Source organism: Mustela nivalis, assembly GCF_964662115.1.
Source record: "Mustela nivalis genome assembly, chromosome: 8".
Classification (NCBI taxonomy): Eukaryota; Metazoa; Chordata; class Mammalia; order Carnivora; family Mustelidae; genus Mustela; species Mustela nivalis.
Window position 1 is genome coordinate 87619286 of NC_139027.1, and position 20418 is coordinate 87639703.

The 20418-nt window shown below is 37.7% G+C and overlaps 1 protein-coding gene across 21 annotated transcripts in view; it reads left to right on the top strand.

Annotated features, from left to right (window-relative positions):
- The window catches only part of CCDC138 (coiled-coil domain containing 138), a 136194-nt gene that overhangs the window by 42198 nt on the left and 73578 nt on the right, over positions 1–20418 (top strand). For 17 of the 21 annotated variants that reach the window (XR_014315210.1, XR_014315211.1, XR_014315212.1 and 14 more), the window contains one exon: positions 8417–8533. The exons of the other annotated variants lie outside the window; for them this stretch is intronic. Coding sequence is in view for 11 of the 17 variants with exons in the window: in XM_082744241.1 (XP_082600367.1) it covers positions 8417–8533 (117 nt within the window). In the remaining 6 variants the exon portion in view is untranslated. The remainder of the gene's footprint in view (positions 1–8416; positions 8534–20418) is intronic. 21 annotated transcript variants of the gene reach the window in all.

Here is a 20418-nt window from a genome sequence, read left to right on the forward strand (position 1 = left end):
TCGAATAGCAGTGGTGACACTGGACATCCCTGCTGTGTTCCTGACCTGAGCGGGGACGCTCTCAGTTTTTCCCCATTGAGAATAATATTGGTGGTGGGCATTTTGTGGATAGCATTTATGATACTGAGGTATGTAACTTCTATCTCTACACTGTGAAGAGTTTTGATCAAGAAAGGATGCTGTACTTTGTCAAATGCTTTTTCTGCATCTATTGAGAGGATCATATGGTTCTTGTTTTTTCTTTTATTAATGTATTGTATCACATTGATTGATTTGTGGATATTGAACCAGCCTTGCAGCCCAGGGATAAATCTCACTTGGTCATGGTGAATAATCCTTTTAATGTACTATTGGATCCAACTGGCTAGAATTTTGGTACGAATTTTGTCATCCATGTTCATCAGGGATATTGGTCTGTAATTCTCCCTTTGATGGGGTCTTTGTCTGGTTTTGGGATCAAGGTAATGCTGGCCTCACAAAATGAGTTTGGAAGTTTTCCTTCCATTTCTATTTTTGGAACAGTTTCAGGAGAATAGGTATTAATTTTTTAAATGTTGGGTAGAATTCCCTTGGGAAGCCATCTGGCCCCGGGCTCTTGTTTGTTGGGAGATGTTAATGACTGCTTCAATTTCCTTGCTGGTTATGGGTCTGTTCAGGTTTTCTATTTCTTCCTGGTTCAGTTTTGGTAGTTTGTATGTCTCTAGAAATGTATTCATTTCTTCCACATCCATTTCTTTCACATTCCATGCAACATTCGGTGGCATACAGCTGCTCATGCTATGTTCTTATAATTTTGTGTATTTCTTTGGTGTTGGTTGTGATCTCTCCCCTTTCATTCATGATTTTATTAATTTGGGTCCTTTCTCTTTTCTTTTTCATAAGTCTGGCTTGGGGTTTATCAGTCTTAATAATTCTTTCAAAGAACCAACTCCTAATTTCATTGATTTGTTCTACTGTTCTTTTGGTTTCTATTTCATTGATTTCTGCTCTGATCTTTACTATTTCTTTTATCCTGCTGGGGTTAGGCTTTCTTTGCTCTTCTTTCTCCAGTTCCTTTAGGTGCAGGGTTAGGTTGTGTCCTTGAGATCTTTCTTATTTCTTGAGAAAGGCTCATATTGCTATATACTTTCCTCTCAGGACCATCTTTGCTGCATCCCATAGATTTTGAACAGTCATGTTTTCATTTTCATTTGTTTCCATGAATTTTTTTTTTTAAATTTTTTGGTTCTTCTTTAATTTCCTGGTTAACCCAATCATTCTTTAGTAGGATGCTCTTTAGCCTCCATGTGTTTGAGTTCTTTCCAACTTTCCTCTTGTGATTGAGTTCTAACATTGTGGTCTGAAAATATGCAGAGAATGATCTTAGTCTTTTGGTACTGGTTGAGGCCTGATATGTGAATTAGGATGTGATCTATTCTGGAGGATGTTCCATGTGCCCTAAAGAAGCATGTGTATTCTGTTGCTTTGGGATGGAATGTTCTGGCTATATCTGTGATGTCCATCTGGTCCAGTGTGTCATTTAAAGCCTTATTTCCTTGGTGATCTTTTGCTTAGATTGTACATTTCAGTGGGGGGGGGGGTGTTAAAGTCTCCTACTATCATTATATTATTGTTGATGTGTTTCTTTGATTTTGTTACTAATTGGTTTATATTGGTTTCTCCCATGTTAGGAGCATAAATATTTAAAATTGTTAGATCTTCTTGCTGGATAAACCCTTTAGGTACAATATAGTGTTCTTCCTCACCTCTTATTATAGTCTTTGGCTTCAAATCTAATTTATCTGATACAGTGATTACTACCCCAGCTTTCTTTTGATATCCATTAGCATGGTAAATTGTTTTTCACCTCCTCACATTAAATCTGAAAGTGTCTTTGGGTCTAAAATGAGTCTCTTGCAGACAGTATTTATCGATGGGTCTTTTGTTGTTGTTGTTGTTGTTTTAATCCAGTCTGATACCCTGTGTCATTTGATTGGGGCATTTAGCCCATTTACATTCAGGGTGACTATTGAAAGATATGAATTTAGTGTCATTGTATTGCCTGTAAGGTGACTGTTACTGTATATTGTCTTTGTTCTTTTCTGGTCAGTTACTTTTAGGCTCTTTCTTTGCTTAGAGGACCCCTTTTAATATTTCCCTTAGCTAGATTGGCCAACTGAAGAGAGGCCAATCCAAGATTACTAAAATTGGGAATAAAAGTGGATATATTATCAGCCTATAGATAGGTTTATAAGGAAATACTACTAATAATTATAGACTAATAAAATAGATAAGTAACAAATTCCTAGAGAGACAGAAACTATCAAAAATGACTCAAGAAGAAACAGAAAAGTTAAGTTGGTCTGTAACAAGTAAGGAGATTAAATGAATCAAAAGCCTACCTTCAAAGAAAAAGCCTTCTTTTCTTTGGTGAAATTGCTTCACTGGTGAATTCTACCAGACATTTTAAAAATTAATAAAAATTCTTCATGAACTTTTTTCAAAAACAGAGAATTCATTTTATGAGGCCACACTTACCAATTCATTTTATGAGGCCAGCATTACCATGATAACAAAACTAAACAAATATATCACAAGAACACTAGAAACCAATCTCTCTTGATTACTGACTCAAAAATCCTCAATCCAATACAAGTAAATGGAATCCAGCCACATAAAAAAGAATTATATACCATAACTGAGTATATTTTTTCCTAGGAATCTAAGGTTGACTTAACCTTTAGAAATCAGCTCGTGGGGCGCCTGGGTGGCTCAGTGGGTTAAAGCCTCTGCCTTCGGCTCAGGTCATGATCCCAGGGTCCTGGGATAGAGCCCTGCATCGGGCTGTCTGCTCTGCGGAGAGCCTGCTTCCTCCTCTCTCTCTCTCTCTGCCTACTTGTGATATCTGTCTGTCAAATAAATAAATAAAATCTTAAAAAAAAAAAAAGAAATCAGTTCGTAATACATGATATCAGTAGAATAAAGACAAAAGTCACATGATTTTCTCAGTAGATACAGAAAAAATATTTGACAATCCAGCATACCTTTATGATAAAAGCAGTGAAATGCTAGAGGTAACCTGGAAAAGCATATCTACAGCACCTCCACAGCTAACATTATACTTAATGAAGAAAAACTGTATGCTTTCTCTCTAAAATTAGGAACAAGAGAATACTTAACTCTCACCTCTTCTATTCAACATTGTACTGGAGGTTGTAGCCAGGGTGGTTAGTTAAGAAAATGAAATAAAGACATCCAGAGTAGAAAGAAAGTAAAGCTATTTGCAGATGATACGATCTCATTTATATAAAAACCTAAGAAATTCACTAAAAAACTACTAAAACTCATACACAAATTAAGGTTAAAGGATACAAGTTCACTATTCAAAAAGTCAATTGTGTATATATACACTAGCAATGAACAGTTGAAAATGAATTTAAGAAAACAATTCCATTTTCAGTGACACCAAAAAGAATAAAATATTTAGGAACCAGGTTTTCAAAAGAGGTGTAAAACTCATGCTTTGAAACTGAAATATTGCTGAAAAATTAAAAAGATCTAGTTAAGATTGAATGACATTCTTATTCATGGTTTGGAATACTTAGTGTACTAATACTTCCTAAACTGATCTATGTATTCAGTGCAACTTTTATAAAATCCCAGCTGGCTTTTTGGCAGATATTAATAACCTCTCCTGAAATTCTTATGGAAATTCCAGAGACCTAGAATATCCAAAAGAAGGTTGAAAAAAGGACAGAGTTGGAGGACTAACTGATTTTAAGGACTTCCTGATTTTAAGTTTTCCTGCAAAGATACAGTAATGAATAGAATGTAATGTTGGCATGAGGATAGATATATATAGATCAAGGGGCTAGAATTGAGAATCCAGAAATGAACCCTCTCAGTGCATCCAAGGCCTACACATGAGAGGTAAAATGTACAAAACTCTTTGGCAAAAACATACAAGTAAATTGTGCCATTGGATTTGGTGGTGTTTTCTTAAATATGACAAAAGCACAAGGAACCAAAGAAAGAAGGTAAATTGAGTTTTATCAAAATTTAAAACTTAACTGATTAAAAAATGGATAAAAGACTTGGATAGACATTTTAAAAAAAGATTTATTTTAGAGAGAGCGCATGCACACTGCGGGGTGGGGAGGGGCAGAGGGAAAGAGAATCTCAAACTCCCCTGAGCATGGAGCCTCATGCGGGGCTTGATTCCATGACCCTGAGATCATGACCTGAGCCAAAATCAGGAGTTGGTGCTCAACTGACTGAGCCACCCAGGTGCCCCATGAATAGAAATTTTTCTAAAGAAGATACATACATAGCCAATAGGTATATGAAAAAATCAGTATCAGATAATCTGAGAAGTACAGATCAAAACAAAACTACAGTGAGAGCTCACCTAACACCTCAGAGGTCTTAAGTGTTCTTACTAACCCCCCCCAAAGGGAAAAAAAAGTAACTGTGGATATGTTAATTAGCTTGGTTGTGTAGTCATTTCACAGTGCACGCATATACTAGGATATCACATTATACACCTTAGATATATTCAGTTTGTCAGTCATTTTAGTAATGGGGAATGTGGAAATAACGTGAGAAAACATGGAATTGGGAAAAGAGCAATGTATCTTAATTGTTTACAAAAGGTCTGGATGGCTGGAGTACCAGGTGTGAACAGAGAAATGGGCAGACAGAAGAAAGCAGGGTTGAAGAATGGTGATCTTTGGGAGCCTTGCCAGCCAGTTTGACTTCTACATCTCTGCAGCCCTAGCCCCTTATAGTGCCTTGATAAAAACACATGTCCAATAAATGCTGACTGTTGTTGAGACCAAACAGAAGACAGACAAACCTCTATTGCTGAGAAAATTCTAACAAAAAAAAATCTGAGACAACCCTTTTTATTTTAACGTTTGTGCTTCAGAGGATCCATCATGGAAGTCAAAAGACAACCCTACTGATGAAGGAAATATTTTTAAAATCACATATCTGATAAGGGGCTTCTATCTGAAATATTTTTTAAAAAGCCTTGTAACTCGGTGATAAAAAGAAAGCCCAAATAAAAATGCAGTATGGATCTGATTAGACATTTCTCTAAAAATCATATACAAATAGTCAATTAGCACATGAAATTATGTTCGACATTACTAATTTGGGAAGTGCAAATCAAAACCACGTTGCTATATCCCACCCACTAGTATGGCTAAGATTAAAAAAGAATCATAATCTTAACTGTAGCCAAAATGTGAATGAAGAAATTGAAACTCATACACTGCTGGTGAAAATGTAAAACCATGTAGTACATTTGGAAAATGGTCTGGCATTTCCTGAAAAGATTTAACATTGATTTACTATATAAGTCAGCAGTTATACTCCTAAGTAGGAGAAATGAAGGCATATGTGCACAGAGAAATTTATACATGAATGTTCATAGCAGCATGATTCATAATAGCCAAAAGGCGGAAACAACCCAAATGTCCATCAGTGGACAAATGGATAAATAAGATGGTCTGTAAATACAATGGAGTAGCATTTGGTGGTAAAAAGGAATGATATATTTGATGCATACTACAGCATGAATGAATTTTGAAGATACTGGCAGTGAAAGAAGCAAGTCACAAGAGACCACATATTGTATGATGACATTTATATGAAAAATCCAGAAAAGGTAAACGTATATAGGAAGGCAGATTAGTGGTTGCCTCAGGCTGGAATAGTTGGGGAAAATATTGAGGTAACTGCTAATGTTAGGGGTTTGGGGGCGTAGATGATGAAAATGTTTTAAAACTAACTGTGATGATGATTTAACAATTGTGTGAATAAACTAAAAATCATTTAATTGTACACTTTAAATAGGGGAAGTTTATGGTGTGTGAATTATAAAATTATTAACATTAAATTCACCACAACAAAAATAAACTATAACCATCCCTTTGTGGTTCTCTTGGTCTTAATGTTTCCCAAGTCTCTTTAAACTTGGGATACTTTACTTCCTGCACCATCCTTCTTGCCTCCCATATTTTGTACAAATAACTTGTCGGAGAGTCAAGCTCAGTTGAGTATCTCACATTCTTAATTTTTTTGCACGCTTCCTTTTAGTGTTATATAACCAATATGACAAAGTTCTCATTCTCCTCTTTCTCCTTCTCCTCCTACTCCTTCCTTCTACCTTCTTTTTTCTTCTTCTTCCCCCTCTTCCCTCCTCCCAGCTAGGTACTTGAACTCACAATCCCAAGATCAAGGGCCATGTGCTCTACTGACTGAGCCAGATAGGCATCCTAAATCACTTTGATTCAGTTTTAAAGATTTTTATTTATTTGGTAGGGAGAGCGCCTGCACACAAGCAGGGGGAGCAGCAGGAAGAGGGAGAAGCAGGCTCCCTGCTGACCAGGGAGCCCAACTTAGGACTCAATTCCAAGACCCTGGGATCATGACCTGAGCTGGAGGGAGGCAGATGCTTAACTGAATCACCCAGGTGCACTCTTCCCCAGTTTGAAATCTCATATTAAAATATAGGGTGAGAGGGATTAAGTATATAAAGTTTTACTGGAGTTATGGCCTTAAGAGAGATTAAGTAGTTGCTAAATTCCATTCACCCACAAAAATACAGGTTTGACATTTTTCAACTTGAGGTATCCCTAATTTTTCAATTTTGCTTGAAATTTCATTCCAGAAAATGATAATTAAGTAGTAGGAAACCAGTGAAGACCTTTAAGGAGAAAATAGCATCAGGTTTATGCTTTAAAAGGATCCTGTTGGCTGCTACATGGAAATAGGTTTGAAGGTGCCAGAGCAGATGCTGAATATTTAGGAAACTCCTAAGTAGTTTGGGTGAAAGAAGATAGTAATTTTTGTTAGAATCGTGGTTATGGCATCAGGAGTAGACTGTTGAGGTAAAATAGATGAGACTTTGTAATGGATCTGGTATATAAATTTTTGTGTCCACTTTGGCTCCCAGGTTTCTTAACTTTTGTAAAACTGGGTGAATATAAGTAGCATTCATTTAAATACTGGAGTAGATCTGGGTTTGAGCCTCCTTCATCTGATAAATTCTGGACAAGCTCAGTTTGTGATACCAAAATCGATATGTTTACTAGGTTTTGATATAAGGGAGCAGAGCCAGGGAAGAGAGAGAGAGATATGTAAAGGGATGCATAACAATATGTAAATATGGGAATCAGTCTCTATGAGTTAATGCTAAATTTGAAGAATCCCAACATTTTATGACCAGGTGAGTGACAGTGAACCAACCATAGAGACAGATAGTGACTAGAGAAGTAGAAGGAAAAGTAGGAGAAATTGGTGTCAGAGAAGCCAGTATTTCTAAAGGTGGAAGTGGTCAGAAGTCCCTAGATGGTACGATGAAAGGTCAGATATATCCTTCCAAACTCGTGTGTTTATTTCCATACCTCCTGATCAAATTACATATGATTTTGTATCCTAGCTTTTATTGTTTTTGCTTAATTTATTATTAATATTTTTCTTGTTCACAATCTTTAGTTCCCTGAGTGGTTATATACATGACTTAACCATTTCCTTATTGCTAGGTAATTAAGTTTCCTCTGCATTTTTGTTTTTGCAAAGAATGTGACTTTAACTATTTTTGTACTTGTGCTTTTGGAGGTGGGGGGTATTTTAGGTGTTTTTCTTAGGCTAATATACCGGAAGTAGTAGTATTTCATCAAAGGCATAGAATATCTTTATGGTCTTAAAATCTTTTAGCAAAATGATATACTTTTGATGTGTTTTTTCATAGATATCTTTTTTAAACAGTTGATTATTTTTACCAATTGACTTTAATTATTGAGATATTTGTGCAAGACAGATATACTAAGAATAAACTATTATCTCAGTTTTAAAATTTTTATTATTAATATATTTATTTTTTATTCATTGTAGACAGTGCAAGTGCACCTACCTTTGTGAGCAGGGATAAGGGTGGGGAGGAGGTGCAGTGGGAGGGGAAGAGAGAATCTCAAGCAGACTTCAAGCTTAAGGCAGAGCTCTCAGAGTGTTTTTTAAAAACGTTCTTTCATATATCTCTTTCAATATAAATTTGTACAGATATTTTATATAAATGGGATCTCATTACATTTGCCCTTTGGTAACCTTTTATCACCTAAATACAGATTCTCTTACCAATTTTATGGTTATATATGTATTATAAATTTATTTGTCCATTTGAAGTCCAAGGAATGTCTATACAGCTTCATACTCTTAAAATCTTTGATGACTAATGTGCTGGGTTAAAGGATGTACATATTTAAAATTTCAAATATATATTTCTGTATTGTGTTGCATTTGGTTTCAAAGTGAGGATTTTTATTACAGAACTTTTTTCTTTTGAAAAAAGAAATTTTTGGGGAATTGTGGTAATTGACTTTCACCATCTAACATTACTGTGCATTTATAACTTCTGCCATTTTATCTTTAGCTTTTGCCTATGATGACAGAGCAGCTACAGTGGATGCCTTTTGTGAATACCAAACTTCATGAGCCTTTTGTAAAATTTATATATTGGTCTCTAAGACAGCTAGATGCGGGAACACAGGTAATTGATTAATAGTAGTCTATATTTTAGTATTAATACTGAATAGTATTATTTGTCTTGATCTTGTTCTTTTACAGGTTTATTTTCCTTTGTTCTGTTTATATTACAGGATTTTCTGTCTTTGCTTTATTCAGTACTTTCTCCTTTTATAAATATTATTTCTCAGAGCCCTAGGTTTGATTTAATATGCCACATTGTTTTTTGAGTTTCAGAATTGTAAAGTAAGTATCACTCTATTTGGTCATTTTTTATTTATTTATTTTTATTTATTTTATTATTTTTTGAAATTTTTTATTTTTAATTTTTTATAAACATAATATATTTTTATCCCCAGGGGTACAGGTCTGTGAATCACCAGGTTTACACACTTCACAGCATTCACCAAAGCACATACCCTCCCCAATGTCCATAACACCACCCCCCTTCACCCAATCCCTCTTCCCCCAGCAACCCTGTTTGTTTTTTGAGATTAAGAGTCAGTTATGGTTTGTCTCCCTCCCAATTCCATCTTGTTTCATTGATTCTTCTCCTACCCGCTTAAGCCCCCATGTTACATCACTACTTCCTCATATCAGGGAGATCATATGATAGTTGTCTTTCTCTGCTTGACTTATTTTGCTAAGCATGATACGCTCTAGTTCCATCCACATTGTCGCAAATGGCAAGATTTCATTTCTTTTGATGGCTGCATAGTATTCCATTGTGTATATATACCACATCTTCTTTATCCATTCATCTGTTGATGGACATCTAGGTTCTTTCCATAGTTTGGCTAGTGTGGACATTGCTGCTATAAACATTCGGGTGCACATGCCCCTTCACATCACTACGTTTGTATCTTTAAGGTAAATACCCAGTAGTGCAATTGCTGGGTCATAGGGCAGTTCTATTTTCAACATTTTGAGGAACCTCCATGCTGTTTTCCAGAGTGGTTGCACCAGCTTGCATTCCCACCAACAGTGTAGGAGGGTTCCCCTTTCTCCGCATCCTCACCAGCATCTGTCATTTCCTGACTTGTTGATTTTAGCCATTCTGACTGGTGTGAGGTGATATCTCATTGTGGTTTTGATTTGTATTTCCCTGTGATATGCCGAGTGATATGGAGCACTTTTTCATGTGTCTGTTGGCCATCTGGATGTCTTCTTTGCAGAAATGTCTGTTCATGTCTTCTGCCCACTTCTTGATTGGATTATTTGTTCTTTGGGTGTTGAGTTTGCTAAGTTCTTTATAGATTTTGGACACTAGCCCTTTATCTGATATGTCGTTTGTAAATATCTTCTCCCATTCTGTCAGTTGTCTTTTGGTTTTGTTAACTGTTTCCTTTGTTGTGCAAAAGCTTTTGATCTTGATAAAATCCCAATAGTTCATTTTTGCCCTTGCTTCCCTTGCTTTTGGTGATGTTCCTAGGAAGATGTTGCTGCGGCTGAGGTCAAAGAGGTTGCTGCCTGTGTTCTCCTCAAGGATTTTGATGGATTCCTTTCGCACATTGAGGTCCTTCATCCATTTTGAGTCTATTTTCGTGTGTGGTGTAAGGAAATGGTCCAATTTCATTTTTCTGCATGTGGCTGTCCAATTTTCCCAGCACCATTTATTGAAGAGGCTGTCTTTTTTCCATTGGACATTCTTTCCTGCTTTGTCAAAGATCAGTTGACCATAGAGTTGAGGGTCTATTTCTGGGCTCTCTATTCTGTTCCATTGATCTGGTGTCTGCTTTGTGCCCGTACCATGCTGTCTTGATGATGACAGCTTTGTAATAGAGCTTGAAGTCCGGAATTGTGATGCCACCAACGTTGGCTCTCTTTTTCAATATCCCTTTGGCTATTCGAGGACTTTTCTGGTTCCATATAAATTTTAGAATTATTTGTTCCATTTCTTTGAAAAAGATGGGTGGTACTTTGATAGGAATTGCATTAAATGTGTAGATTGCTTTAGGTAACATAGACATTTTCACAATATTTATTCTTCCAACCCAGGAGCATGGAACATTTTTCCATTTCTTTGTGTCTTCCTCAATTTCTTTCATGAGTACTTTATAGTTTTCTGAGTATAGATTCTGTGCCTCTTTGGTTAGGTTTATTCCTAGGTATCTTATGGTTTTGGGTGCAATTGTAAATGGGATTGACTCCTTAATTTCTCTTTCTTCTGTCTTGTTGGTGTAGAGAAAATGCAACTGATTTCTGTGCATTGATTTTATATCCTGACACTTTGCTGAATTCCTGTGCACGTTCTAGCAGTTTTGGAGTGGAGTCTTTTGGGTTTTCCACATATAGTATCATATCATCTGCGAAGAGTGATAGTTTGACTTCTTCTTTGCCAATGTGGATGCTTTTAATTTCCTTTTGTTGTCTGATTGCTGAGGCTAGGACTTCTAGTACTATGTTGAATAGCAGTGGTGATAATGGACATGCCTGCCGTGTTCCTGACCTTAGCAGAAAAGCTTTCAGTTTTTCTCCATTGAGAATCATATTTGCAGTGGGTTTTTCATAAATGGCTTTGATAATAGTGAGGTATGTGCCCTCTATCCCTTTACTTTGAAGAGTTTTGATCAGGAAGGGATGCTGTACTTTGTCAAATGCTTTTTCAGCATCTATTGAGAGTATCATATGGTTCTTGTTCTTTCTTTTATTGATGTGTTGTATCACATTGATTGATTTGCGGATTTGAACCAACCTTGCAGCCCTGGAATAAATCCCACTTGGTCGGAGTAAATAATCCTTTGAATGTACTGTTGAATCCTATTGGCTAGTATTTTGGTGAGAATTTTTGCATCTGTGTTCATCAATGATATTGGTCTATAGCTCTCTTTTTTAATGGGATCCTTGTCTGGTTTTGGGATCAAGGTGATGCTGGCCTCATAAAATGAGTTTGGAAGTTTTCCTTCCATATCTATTTTTTGGAACAGTTTCAGGAGAATCGGAATTAGTTCTTCTTTAAATGTTTGGTAGAATTCCCCCAGGAAGACATATGGCCCTGGGCTTTTGTTTGTTTGGAGATTTTTTTTTTTTAAGTTTTTATTTATTTATTTGACAGAGAGAAATCACAAGTAGTCGGAGAGGCAGGCAGAGAAAGAGAGGGAAGCAGGCTCCCCGCTGAGCAGAGAGCCCGATGCGGGACTCAATCCCAAGACCCTGAGATCATGACCTGAGCTGATGGCAGCGGCTTAACCCACTGAGCCACCCAGGTGCCCTGTTTGGAGATTTTTAATGACTGTTTCAGTCTGCTTACTGGTTATGGGTCTGTTCAGGCTTTTTATTTCTTCCTGGTTCAGTTGTGGCAGTTTATATGTTTCTAGGAATGCATCCATTTTTTCCAGATTGTCAAATTTGTTGGCGTAGAGTTGCTCATAGTATGTTCTTATAATAGTTTGTATTTCTTTGGTGTTAGTTGTGATCTCTCCTCTTTCATTCATGATTTTATTTATTTGGGTCCTTTCTCTTTTCTTTTGATAAGTCTGGCCAGGGGTTTATCAATTTTATTAATTCTTTCAAAGAACCAGCACCTAGTTTTGTTGATTTGTTCTATTGTTTTTTTGGTTTCTATTTCATTGATTTCTGCTCTGATCTTTATGATTTCTCTTCTCCTGCTGGGCTTAGGGTTTCTTTCTTGTTCTTTCTCCAGCTCCTTTCGGTGTAGGGTTAGGTTGTGTACATGAGAGCTTTCTTGTTTCTTGAGAAAGGCTTGTACCGCTATATATTTTCCTCTCAGGACTGCCTTTGCTGTGTCCCACAGATTTTGAACCGTTGTGTTTTCATTATCATTTGTTTGCATGATTTTTTTAAATTCTTCTTTAATTTCCCGGTTGATCCATTCATTCTTTAGAAGGATGCTGTTTAGTCTCCATGTATTTGGGTTCTTTCCAAACTTCCTCTTGTGGTTGAGTTCTATCGTCAGAGCGCTGTGGTCTGAAAATATGCAGGGAATGATCCCAATCTTTTGATACCGGTTGAGTCCTGATTTAGGACCGAGGATGTGATCTATTCTGGAGAATGTTCCATGTGCACTAGAGAAGAATGTGTATTCTGTTGCTTTGGGATGGAATGTTCTGAATATATTTGTGATGTCCGTCTGGTCCAGTGTGTCCTTTAAGGCCTTTATTTCCCTGTTGATCTTTTGCTTGGATGATCTGTCCATTTCAGTGAGGGGAGTGTTAAAGTCCCCTACTATTATTGTATTATTGTTGATGTGTTTCTTTGATTTTGTTATTAATCGGTTTATATAGTTGGCTGTTCCCACGTTGGGGGCATAGATATTTAAAATTGTCATATCTTCTTGTTGGAGAGACCCTTTGAGTATGATATAGTGTCCTTCCTCATCTCTTATTATAGTCTTTGGTTTAAAATCTAATTGATCTGATATAAGGATTGCCACTCCTGCTTTCTTCTGATGTCCATTAGCATGGTAAATTCTATCCACCCCCTCACTTTAAATCTGGAGGTGTCTTCAGGCTTACAATGAGTTTCTTGGAGGCAACATATAGATGGGTTTTTTTTTTTTTTTTATCCATTCTGATATCCTGTGTCTTTTGATTGGGGCATTTAGCCCATTAACATTCAGGGTAACTATTGAGAGATATGAATTTCGTGCCATTGTATTGCCTGTAGGGTGACTGTTACTGTATATTGTCTCTGTTCCTTACTGATCTACCACTTGTAGGCTCTCTCTTGGCTTAGAGGATGCCTTACAATATTTCTTGTAGAGCTGGTTTGGTGTTTGCAAATTCTTTCAGTTTTTGTTTGTCCTGGAAGCTTTTAATCTCTCCTTCTATTTTCAATGATAGCCTAGCTGGATATAGTATTCTTGGCTGCATGTTTTTCTCGTTTAGTGCTCTGAAAATATCATGCCAGCTCTTTCTGGCCTGCCAGGTCTCTGTGGAGAAGTCAGCTGCCAATCTAATATTTTTACCATTGTATGTTACAGACTTCTTTTCCCGGGCTTCTTTCAGGATTTTCTCTTTGTCACTAAGACTTGTAAATTTTACTATTAGGTGTTGGGGTGTGGGCCTATTCTTGATTGATTTTGAGGGGCGTTCTCTGAACCTCCTGAATTTTGATGCTCGTTCCCTTTGCCATATTGGGAAAATCTCCCCAATAATTCTCTCCAGTATACCTTCTGCTCCCCTCTCTCTTTCTTCTTCTTCTGGAATCCCAATTATTCTAATGTTGTTTCGTCTTATGGTGTCACTTATCTCTCGAATTCTCCCCTCGTGGTCCAGTAGCTGTTTGTCCCTCTTTTGCTCAGCTTCTTTATTCTCTGTCATTTGGTCTTCTATATCGCTAATTCTTTCTTCTGCCTCATTTATCCTAGTAGTGAGAGCCTCCGTTTTTGATTGCACCTCATTAATAGCTTTTTTGATTTCAACTTGGTTAGATTTTAGTTCTTTTATTTCTCCAGAAAGGGCTTTTATATCTCCCGAGAGGGTTTCTCTAATATCTTCCATGCCTTTTTCGAGCCCGGCTAGAACCTTGAGAATTGTCATTCTGAACTCTAGATGTGACATATTACCTATGTCTGTATTGATTAGGTCCCTAGCCTTCGGTACTGCCTCTTGTTCTTTTTTTTGGGGTGAATTTTTCCATCTTGTCATTTTGTCCAGATAAGAGTATATGAAGGAGCAAGTAAAATACTAAAAGGGCGGCAATAACCTCAGGAAAATATGCTTTAACCAAATCAGAAGAGATCCCAAATTGTGAGCTGCGAGAAAGGGGATAAAAAGAGTTTCAAAAAGGAAGAAAGAAAAAAAAAAAGAAAGATTTTAAAAAAGAAAACGAATAAAGAAAAATATAATAAGGAAAAATATATATGTTAGATAAACTAGTTAAAAAACGTTAAAAAATAAAAGGGTAAAAGTTAAAAAAAATTTTTAGCAGAAGAAGAGAAAAGAAAATGAAAAAGAAAATAATTAAATTAACTGCAAGACTAAAAAAATCACAGGGAGAAAGCCATGAGTTCCGTGCTTTGCTTTCTCCCCCTCTGGAATTCAGCTGCTCTCCTTGGTATTGAAACCGCACTCCTTGGTTGGTGAACTTGGTCTTGGCTGGGTTTCTTGTTGATCTTCTGGGGGAGCGGCCTGGTGTAGTGATTCTCAGGTGTCTTTGCCCCAGGCGGAATTGCACCGCCCTTACCAGGGGCTGAGTTATCCGCTAGGGTTTGCTTTCAGGAGCTTTTGTTCCCTGAGCGCTTTCCGTAGAGTTCCGGAGGACCGGAATACAAATGGCGGCCTCCTGGTCTCTGGCTGGAGGAGCCGAGAGCCCGGGGCCCCACTCCTCAGTGCGCCCTCAGAGAACAGGGCCCAGTTACTCCTGTCTGCCTGACCTCCGGCCGCGCTCTGAGCTCACCGAGCCTGCGACCGGTTCAAGGTAACCCCGAGCTGCGAGCTTACTGTCGGCTCTGTCTCTGTAGCCGGCTTTCCCGTTCCAATACCCGCAAGCACTGCGACACTCAGACACCCCCTATTCTTCTGTCACCCTGCGGGACCTGAGGCCACGCTCACCCCGCGTAGGCTTCGTCCCGGTTTAGCCTCTGGAGCGATGTCCCTCAGCAGAACAGACTTTTAAAAGTCCTGATTTTGTGCTCCGTTGTTCTGCTGCTTGCCGGGAGCTGGCCCCTCCCCCCGGGGTCTATCTTCCCATCGCTTTGGATTCACTTCTCCAGCAGTCCTTTCTTTCAGAAAGTGGTTTTTCTGTTTCTAGAATTGCTGTTCTTCCTTTCTTCAATCTGCGGATGGATTTGTAAGTGTTTGCAATCTTTAAATAAGCTATCTAGCTGATCTTCTGCTAGCTGAAGTAGTCTCAGCCTGCTACTTCTCCGCCATCTTGAATCCTTCCTCTATTTGGTCATTTTTAAAACTACTGCCCCCCCATATTACTTATAAATTTCCATATTTTACTGAGGGTAGAAGAAATTAAAGATTTCTTATTTTAATGCCAGTAAATGTACAGTAAGTAAATTGGACAGTGATTTATTTGCCTAATCAAAGCAGAAAAATTATTCCAGCATCTTATAAAATGAATCATGCACGTTACCTATTTATGTACAGTTCATTCAATTTAAATTTAATGTCATGTGTATGTAATCGTTTGTGCTTTGGGCTGTAATAGTTTTGTAAAATTTTATTTTCCTAGTTAAATCCTGTTACAGCTTTCATTTACTTAACTAAGACAAAAATTTATGCTTGGGTAGTGTAATCTTTGTTCTGTGGAATTGAGAAAGCACACAGCTAAATCTCTTAGTGCAGTACTGATGATTAAGTAGTGTTAATTGAGTCATGTTATCATTATGTAGTGTGATGGTTAAAGTTAAGGAAAAATATCTTTCTTTAGGTGGTGTCCCAAATATTTTGTGTTGCACAAGTAAGCACGTGAGCACGTATGCATACATGTGCATGTGCTCTCCGCCAAATATCATTTTGTATTTTTTGGTCTTAATACGTGTCTCACTAAACAAAGTCATATGGATTATCAGATCTTGTAATGTTGCTGTCTTCTTTTTACAATTTAATTTTGCTATTTGTATTATTGTTTCTGAAAATGGTTGGCTTACTCTCAGCCACAAAAGGCTAGCCTCAGAAACTGAGTGAACTTTCTGATAAAAACTTTCTTTTATCCTCCTTCCAAATACTCTTTTCATTTTCCTTTAGATAATTTATCACTTATTTTTACCTATAAATGTATACTCTCCATTCTACTCTGTATTTTATATTCTGTACTGCTAGCCTACATCTATGTTTCTAGTGAAAAGTAGCATTCTTGCCACTGTCCCACTTGTTTATTCAACATTTATTTATGGATTTCTTATATTTTAATTTTAGTGATTGATTGTATGTTTTTAAAACTAAGCTTTTTATTTTGACATAATTGTAGATTCACTTATAGTATTAAAACTAATACAGAGAAATCACTTGTCTCCCTAACCCACTTTACCCCCAGTGGTAACATCTTACAAAACTAGTACAATATCACAACCATAATATTAATATAATCAAAATAACAACAGTTCAATCATCAGATTCCTCATGTTGCTTTTTTTTAATGTATACTGACTTTCATTTTTTTTTTAAAGATTTTATTTATTTGACAGAGATCACAAGTAGGCAGAGAGGCAAGCAGAGAGAGAGGAAGGGAAGCAGGCTCCCTGCTGAGCAAAGAGCCCGACGTAGGGCTCGATCCCAGGACCCTGGGATCATGACCTGAGCCGAAGGCAGAGGCTTTAACCCACTGAGCCACCCAGGCGCCCCCAGACTTTCATTTTTTTGAGCAAATTTATATTCACAACTAAATTGAACACAGAGATATCCTGTATACTCTCTGAACCCACATATTTACTGACTCCCACACTTCAGCTTCTTCCACCAGAATTTAGTACAAATTGCTATAATTTGTTAGAATTGATGAACCTACATTGATCTGTCATTTCACTCCAAGTCCATAATTTACATACCTTAGGATTCACTCTTGGTGTTTTATATTCTATGAATTTAGACAAAAACGTAATGGTATATAACCACCAAATATAATATAATGCAGAATAATTTGTTATTAATAATAGTTTGCCCTAAAAACTTCTGTGTCTGCCTAGTCACACTTCCCTCCTAACTCCTGTAAACTACTAATCCTTTTATTCTTTGTCTTTTACATAATGTGATAGCTTTTCCTTGTACAGAGTGTCATATAGCTTAGAGTAACGCAATATATAACCTTTTCAGATTGGCTTCTTTCACTTAAAAATATGGATTTAAGATTCCTCCATGTCTTTTCATGGTTTGATAGCTCATTTCTTTTCAGTGCTGAATAATATTCCATCATCTAGATGTACCACAATTTATCCATTCACCTATTGAAGGACATCTTGATTGCTTCCAAGTTTTTGCAAGTATGAATAAAGATGCTGTAAACATTCATGTGCAGGTTTTTCTATGACATTAGTTTTTGACTCCTTTGGGTAAATACCAAGGAGCACAACTATTAGATAGATACGTTAAGATATGTTTAGTTCTTTGTAAAACTATAAGCTGCCTTCCAAGGTGGCTACACCATTTTATATTTCCAGGAGCAGTGAATGAGAATTTCTTTTGCTCCACATTCTCATCAGCATTTGGTGTTGTCAGTGTTTTGTGTTTTGGCTATTCTAATTGGTACATAGTCAAATCTGGTCGGTTAAATTTTCGGTTCCCTAATGACATACCATTGAGTATCTTTTCATATACTTATTTGTCATCTGTATATTTCTTTGGTGAGGTTTCTAGGTTCTTTGCCCATTTTTTAATTGGGTTGTTTTCTTACTGTTGGCTTTTTAGAATTCTTTCTGTATTTTGGGTAACAGTTCTTTGTCAGATGTGTCTTTGTAAATATTTTCTCCTCCCAATCTGTGGCTTTTTTCTCTTGCTTTGACAGAATAGTTTTTAATTTTAAAAAAGCCCAGCTTCTCAGTTATTTTTTTGTGGACCATGCCTTTGGTGTTGTATCCAAAAAGTATTTATTGTATCCAAGGTATTATGTATTCTTGAAGAATTGACTATCATTGTTTAGTGTTCTTTTTTCCTTGGTAACTTTCTTTCTCTGAAGTCTGTTTTGTCTGAAATTAATATAGTTATTTTAGCTTTCTTTTGGTTACTATTAGCATGGTATATATTTCTGTCCACTTACTTTTAATCTGTATTTATTTTATATTTAATAAGTGGGTTTCTTATGGACAATGTATAGTGGGTCTTTTATTTTGATTCATTCTAATAGTCTCAATTGGTATATTTTGACTATTGGTATTGAAAGTGATTATTGATATTATTGGATTAATACATACCATATTTTAACTATTTTTTATTCATTGATAATTGTTCTTTGTTCCTGTTTTGTTCTCTCTTCTTCTGCCTTTTGTGTTTTTATTTTATTTTTTTAAAGATTTCATTTATTTATTTGACAGAGAGAGAGATCACAAGCAGGCAGAGAGGCAGGCAGAGAGGGAGGGGGAAGCAGGCACCACCACAACCCCCCCTCCCCCGCCAAGCAGAGAGCCTGATGCGGGGCTTGATCCCAGGACCCTGGGATTATGACCTGAGCAGAAGGCAGAGGCTTAACCCACTGAGCCACCCAGACACCCCGCTTTTTTGGTTTTAATTGGACATTTTATATGCTTCTACTTTCCATTCTTTCTTAGCATATCAATTGTACTTCTTTTTTTATTTTTTTAGTTGTTGCCCTACAGCTTGCAATATACATTTACAACTATCTAAATCCATTTTGAAATTACACTATATAGCTTTACATGAAGTGTGAATGTCTTATAATACAGTAGACCTACTTTATCTGTGCTTGCATTTTCTGTGGTTTCAGTTAGCTGCAGTTAACCATAGTATAGAAGCAGATGATACTCCTTCCAGAGTATTGTCAGAATTGTTATTAGCCTAACGCGAAGTAAGGTCACAATGCCTGTCTCATTCACCTCACTTCATCTCATTCTGTAGACATTTTACCATCTTACATTGTAATCATAAGAAGGGTAAGCACAGTACAGTAAGACATTTTGAGAGAAACTGTAAGGTTTTTTCCGGCGAGATAAACACAACACCAGGCAAAGTGGGTGCAAGGCAAGATTTATTAAAAACACTCTCCGGCGAAGTTTCAGGGCTCAGGAGAAGGGGAGCCAGGAAAGTTGCGCCGGGAGGAGGTGGGCACCCTCGGGCGCGGTTCCGCCACTCTGGAAAGCAGAGTGGCGGAAGTCGCGCCCAAGGCAGGGAGGAGGGGGCTTTTAAGGGGTCTTGGGAAAAGCTCAAGGGTCTTTTGGCAAGTTTCCCTTATTTGGATATCCCGCCTGCTCATCGGGATCCCATTGGTCCACAGGAGCCCGGGGCGGGGGTCTCAGGTTCCTGCTTGGGCCTTTGTTCTCCTGTCCGAGCTCAGGTCTTGTGGCAGGAACTTTCGCCATCTTTGGTAGCCCTTCCTGCCAGCCCAACAGAAACCACATTCACAAAACTTTTATTATATTGTTATAATCTATTTTATTATTAGTTATTGTTGTTAATCTCTTACTGTGCCTAACTTATAAGTTAAACTTTATCATAGGTATGTATGTATGTATAGGAAAAGACATAGTGTGCCGCTTCCAGTCGGTGACGGCGATGAGAGAAGAATTAGGCACAAACAAGTCAGCTGCAAAAGACTGTGAGCAGGGGACAACAGTCGAAAAGGACTGCTGCCACGAGCAACTCCACAGTCTCACTTTTATTAGATAGAAAACAATAGCCAACAGAAGGATTGATGAAGGTCACACAGGTCAACAAGGCCTGAGGGTAATGTTTATAGTTAACCAAGCACATTCAAAGGACTCATCTAACTAACAACGAGCACTTCTGGGAAGAGAAAGGAGCGATCACGAAAAGGGGAAGCGGGCGGTTTTCGTTCCACCTGGAGCTGACCAGGCGTTCCCGGGGTGCTCGGCTTCCCTGAAGCAGGCGGCGTTCTGCCCTGAGTGAGCCAGGCATCCCCAGCTGCCCGCTTCTGTGAAGGGGCGGCATTCCGCCCTGAGCGAGCCGGGCATCCCCAGCTGCCCAGCTTCACGGTCGTACATCGTCCTCCTCAAAGACCTGTTGTCAGTATCAGTGTTTCTTAAGGCCATATCTGAATGTGCTTGGCAACTAGTAAAATCCTCCAGGGGTTACAGTTTAAGTAACAAATTGTTCCGAGGGGCAGCAGCAGTAGTGTATAAATGGTTTGGTAATGTCCATGGTTTCAGGTCCAGGGGTCTTGGAACTCATGCCCCCCAGATAAGGGGGACTACTATAACAACATACTGTGGATTTCTTCCTCCTGTCGTGTATTCCCTTGTATCATTCCTGTCATTCATTTCACTTACACATAAGCATATATAAGCATGCATATGTACACACATGAACA